At 42.8% G+C, this 6,174-nt stretch overlaps 1 protein-coding gene across 1 annotated transcript in view; it reads right to left on the reverse strand.

The window, feature by feature from the left end:
* Positions 1 to 1,573, reverse strand: part of SRP14 (signal recognition particle 14) — a 5,474-nt gene extending 3,901 nt beyond the window's left edge. The window contains exon 1 of the mRNA XM_026849309.1: positions 1,535 to 1,573. Within this exon, the coding sequence (XP_026705110.1) occupies positions 1,535 to 1,573 (39 nt within the window). The remainder of the gene's footprint in view (positions 1 to 1,534) is intronic.
* Between the last annotated feature and the right edge of the window lie 4,601 nt (positions 1,574 to 6,174).

The following is a 6,174-nucleotide window of genomic DNA, read 5'->3' on the forward strand; positions in this document are numbered from 1 at the left end:
CGTCTGGGCAGCGCCAAGGCCTGGAGGGACCCTCAGACTGGTACAAGAAACAGCCAAGAGGGAACCAGCGCCCGGGTGGGGCGAGAGGGCTCCCCAGGCTCCTGGGGGGCTGGCTCTGGAAGGCGGGAGTTTCATGTCAGGCCTCGGTTAGCTGTGCTGGGAACATGCAGAAGTAGCATTTGGCCTAGAACCTTTTCATGGTTCTCACTAGGAAAATTGGTTTCTTTTTCCTCCGTGGACCTAAGAAAAGTAGACCACGATGCCTTATGCAGAGATAAAAGGGCAGAACTGCTCTCAGGCTGATAGGTGCATGAGCCCCTGAGGAATTCACACATCTCTTTTAGAAGCTCAAGACTCCATTCTAGACAGAACTGAAACACCTTCTCGCGGTTTCATTCTCACGGTGGGGGTGTTGTTTCACATATAGAACAACACTTCATAATCAGAGTCTAGTCCTTCCAAAAGTCCTTTTCAGAGTCTACAACCATTTGCCGTCCTTTTGCAGGTTAAGCGAGAGGCAGTAGAGGGTGCTGTGATTGCACACACAGAAATGATACTGCCTAAAGGACAAGGAAACTAATACTCAAGCAGCAGGTCATCACAACACGGCCGTGGTTTATCAAATCTATCAGTTTATTATCTCCCATTATGTTGGAGTCAAAGGAAGTGTAGAGATCCAACACTGCCTGTCCCTAACTGTGGATGGTATTAGCCTCCTGATGGTTTTGCACTTGTATTATTTGCAGTTAAGGAGGAAAGACTTCCAAAACCCAAATTTCATTGTTTCTCATAGCATTAAAAATCTCACAAAACCTGAAGCATGGAATATATGTTATTTAAGTCTTCTGAAAACGGCCATACTAAGGGGACATCATCAGTGCTGTGGTCAGAAGCCAAAGCCTTGTACAGTCGTAGAAAGTGATGATTCCTGCCCCTAGAAGCTTACAGTCACTGTTCACAGCAAGTGAAGACAGGTGGATGCAAGGACTCATTGCTGACACCTACTTCCTCTAACCCTGCCCGGCTGCAGGAGCAGTCATAACAAACTCCTAATTACAAGAGGTTGTTTTGTCAGAAATCAGAGTAGGGTTGTGTTTCCAAGAGAGCTCTGAACAAGGACGATGCAATAGGGTTGCAGATTTTTGTAGGCAACTTGTGAAAGAAAAGCAGAAATGGAAAAGCTAAAATAATTGCAGTATACTCCCTCTTGGAAATTATCATGGTCGCAGACACTGGAAGGCAGAAGTACATTTCCACTCATGCTTGCCAAAAGAGAAGCTGGGTGGCCTCGTAGCTGAAACACAGGGACTGCAACTCTCACCTGAATTCTAACTCTTGAATTCACCAGGGAAGTCTTGTGTTGCCTTGAACCTGTCTCCCAACTTCCCTGTACCACAGCTCTTCTTTTATAAAGGTGGAGAAAGATGAGTAGTTATTCTCTATACCTTTGACACAACAAAAAGCCTGTGGGATGAGCACCATGGAGTTTTTTTCCCCCTTTGCACAACAATCTCAACTCACTCCTAGGAGTTACCTCTGTTGCAGAGGTGTGCCTTCGGTACGCTGTGGACATAGTCGTGCCCACATTAATGTAGCTGAGCGTCAGTACCGGAGTAGCTACGGCATCAGAGATTGTACAGAAGAATTAGGCATCTACCTATCTGGGTAGTCTCCTTGCAGGAACCTGTAATACCAAGGCTTCTGGTTCTGCTCTATGCTGGAAGAAGGGACAAAGAGGAAACCACTGTGAAGAACTCCAGGGAGCTGCATAAAATTTACATTTTTCAAATCTGTTATCAGCAATTTTTCTGAAAATATGTGTCTCACTGCTAATAAAAGCGGCTCCACTGAACTGCTAAATTTCTTTCTGTAAGAAAGAAGGAGGATTTGCGTGTGTGTCTGTGTTAGCTTATCTCCCTGATCTTGAAGTTGTTTTTCAAGCCAGAATGTCACAATTTAATTGGGGGAGAAGACTTCATCACAACTTGCAAACAAGGTGAAAATGGAATATTTTTAACGATTCTTTTCCAAAAAATAGATGGAACAGGGGAATGCTGACATTGCTTTACTTTTGCCAAAAGCTGCCAACACTCGGAGGGAATAAGCTATTCAGCTGGCGAAAAAGTGCTGAACAAACACTGAAGGAGCTAAAGGGATACTCCCAATCATGATATACTTGCTTTTCACTCTATCTCCTGCCCCAGTCTAATGCCTTCCCCCTCACCTCCTGCCCTCAGAAAAAAAAAAAAAAAAGGGGGGGGGGAAAGGAAAAAAATAGAAAAAGACAAGACAGGTTGGATTAAAACAGTAGCAAGAGGAATTGGTGGATCCTGAGAGTTGGCAGGGGTATTAGTGTTTTGTAACCTGATCTGTCATGTGACCAGAGCCAGGCAATAAAAATAAGTCTCCTACCAGCCCTCCTGTTTGCTCAATTTTATTATATGGTGTCAGTAGAGAACTACTTTTTTTTTGGCAAAAATCTAGCAAATGAAGCCACCTGAATCATTAAATCCTGAAGGAAATCTGGCAGAGAACCGGAGAAGGTTGTTGCTGCACTTCCAAGCTTTCCTGGAAGCAAGCATGTACTGAAGAGAAATGGAGAAGGTGAAACCTTCTCCTCTTAAATGTGGTGGGAGGGGCAGGAAGCAGGAAAACAAAATTATTAGAAGTAAATTAAATTCTTGATCAACCTTAGTGGAGGTTGGCAAAGATCTATTTGAATTAGCTAGAAAAGATTACTTCTCGTTATGGGCTACCACACACACACATTAGCTGCTGCACACCACAGTGAGCAGAAATGTAATAACATACTGTAAATTACAGTTTGCTCACCACAGTGCTCAAGATGAGTTAATAACAGATAATGGCCCACAATCCACAAGTGGATCATTCTGGTAAATTCTCTTTGATCTGTAAGTTCAAATCTACAACGTCAAAGTATAACTATGCACAGGAAAGGCTCAGTGTTACAGCAAAACCCCAGTAACAGCCCCCTCCCCCCCTTTATAAGTCTATCATTAGCACTGCAAAAACAGAGATGCACACCTCACTGACTTACTGGCCTCACCAGGTCTGAGATTAATGGGCAAAGGAAAAGCCTTCGGTAGCCAACATTTAACAGCGGCCAGTTGGGCAGAAAGATTGTTAACCCTGGAATAGCTACCAAAACATCCTCAACCTCTGTGCCAGGAAAGTAAAGAAGAAAAGTTTTAACAAGAGCAAGGAACAGTTATTCTTTTTTTCTTGTGCTAGGTGGATTTCCAGCAAAGCAATTAGCAGGTTACATGGGTACAAGTGAGTATCAGTCCCAAGATTGGGCCTTAACCTTCTTTATAAGTAGTTCTTGTGACAAGAATAAAGGACATGCAAGGGGACAATGATCAGAGAGCTGTCAAACAAGATAGGTATAGACGCACAAAGCGGTGTTATTTGCCTGATCAGCCAGCAATCATGAAAGAGAAAGATTCTGAATACCTTATAGATCCAGATGGAAAACTAAACAAGGCGTTTTAGAAAGATCTTTCTGAGACCAGGATATGCCACAGAAAGCTGCTGAGCCCTGTGACAAGGCCAACTTCCAAAGAGAACCTCTCCACAAGAAACAGGAGGTGTTCTGTCATGTCTTAGCAACCAGTCCATGTACCCTGAGCTCCTTCCTAAACATTTCTGTTCATCTTAGTGAATTTCTTCCATTTTAGTTAATATTATGTTTTATTTACACAAAATTAGTTTCAAAGATGGGTTAAGTGTAACCTTGAGTTCAACAGGCACTGCCTTTCATTGTGTAATAGCAATGTTAACAGTGATTTATATTTTGTTCGGGACACCAGGAAATAGATGTAGATACATTTCTTAAAACTCTAATGTACCACATTACTATTGTAGTGCAAACCAAAGCCTATCTGGAGTGAAACACCAAAAGATTGTTTATTGGAAAAGGGCTTCATGGTTTTGAAGTACTGTCCAGATTTTAGAAAGCTTCTCTGTCAGGGAAGATAAGGGATGTAAGGGATGTATATTTACTGTATTGTTAAGTGTCTCACACATGCTCAAAATGGTTTTGTGACAAGCCCCCATCTCACAAAAAAAAAAAAAAAAAAAAAAAAAAAAAAAAAAGGCCAAAGGAAATGTAGCTCTGATGTGGAATTGGTCATCTGTACAACTGATGGTGTCATGTGTGCTCTCTAGGGAAACGCTGTGGTACAGCTCACCCTGGGGATGATGCAGCAGAGAGAGTGCATCCCTGCAGTGACACGTATGTAATGACTCCATGAATAATGCTGTAGTGCACAACAGACTTCTGGGAACGGTGAAATTAAAGAGGCAATTCAGTTAACTCCCAGGGTACGAGGAAGGGCCTAGGGAGAAGAAGCAACATGTCACCATATGTGTTTACTTTTGAAGGATAGGGCAAACAAAACAGTCTCACAGACCTCCAAAACCAATGCAAAACACTGCAGTAAAACAGTCAGATAAAAAAAGAGATGCAATATGGGCATCCACACTGTGTTTTGAAGGTACATTTGTTCCAGTAACTTTCAGTTGCGAGAAGAGCAGAAGAGAAGTGTAAGAACAGCCTGTTCTGAAGGACTGCACCTGTGAGGTGACACAGCTGAGCTGTCCCCTCCAGTCCCCGCTGCCTCTCCCCTCAGCAGCCTCTCCGGCTCTCGGTCGGCAGCTGCCTGCAGCATGGTGGGGAAGAGACACCATGCTGTACACACAGACTTGCACTAGAGACTCTGCAGCCAAGAGTGCTGTACCGCATGCCAGAATGAGTCTTTAGAAGTGTCTTAGCAATAGCATTGGTTTTGAGTCCAAATAGATGCGACACTCATATCGAAACAAACAAAACTGCATCAGAATGTGCTCATATCCTTACAACTCAGAGGTGTCTACTGTGGTTGAACTCCCAGTTTATCTTCTCCATGGCCAAAATTATAATATCTTGGTAGTTATACCTCATATTACTTGTTACCCTTAAAACTAATGTACTTTATATTTTTAGGGATGTGAAATTAATTTTCAGTGTACACCTTACGTATTTTTTGAGGGTTAGAGGGCTACTCAAATGGCAGGACCTTGGTCTATGTTTGAACCAGGAGTAAGTTTTGCAAGGTGTTCGGACATGTCCCCTCCACTTTGGGGTATGAACTTTCATACAAGGGACTTAAAGACTTTCTGAAAATAAACCATCAAATTCTTCTTCCTTGCAATCCCACTGGCATTAAGACAGCCAGAGTGGTATACAGGAGGTCAGAATTTGGGAGCTGCGAACGTAACTCTGTCTTTGGAGGTGTAAACTATAAGCCACAGATTCACTGGGGTTAAAACTTTCCTATTATCTTTAAATCATTTTTTTGTGATATGAGCTTTCAGCTTGGTTTCAGTGGGTCTTTGTAAGTCATTTGTGAACTCCAGTGGCTCAGGATCAGGACTATACAGTACAATGTACCTTCTGGGTGCTCTTGAAATTATATTTACCAAACCTCACAGCTCATCTCTCCGGCAGGAAGCGGGTATATAGTCATCACTTCATTTGGTATGGCAGATTTCTAAGCAGACACAGAATGTCTGGTTAAGAGCTGTGCAAAGCATCAGGGAGGTAATTAAGTTGGAGCTCAAGAGTAATGAGGTGACAGAGATTGGGTTGAGCATCATTTCTTTCACGTCGATGTGTCCTACTTTCAGAAACACAGAAATGCAGTTGTGACAAATTTCCACCAGACGTTCCCAGTGAGGTTACAGGATATTTTTTTTCTATGTAAGTATTTAAGAGACAGAATGAAGAATATCACACCACATTAAAAAAAAAAAAAAAAAAACACAACAAAACAAGTCAATGGGAATTCTAGGTCAGCAGAACGTCACCAGGGAGGACATCATTGTCCTTGCTATCAGAGAACACCAGGGGATGTGTAATTAGAAAAGAAGCTACAAGGTCTTTGCTATCCTCCATTCGCAGTCTCCTCAAAAGGACAGAAACCCAAGCAGTGTATTTTCTCTTGATACCATGGGATGTTGCTGCCCCAGGAAGAAAAGGGTCACCTACCACCTCACCAGCACTGTTTCCTGCCTCTGCTGAGGCCGCCCAGCAAAGCAAGACCTGGCTGGACTTCTGAGATTTAAGGATCACAACACAAGCCGCAGTGCCTGTAAAACAATAGTTTCTTCACA

This window comes from Athene cunicularia (assembly GCF_003259725.1).
Source record: "Athene cunicularia isolate RWA chromosome 5 unlocalized genomic scaffold, athCun1 chr5_part1, whole genome shotgun sequence".
NCBI lineage: Eukaryota > Metazoa > Chordata > Aves > Strigiformes > Strigidae > Athene > Athene cunicularia.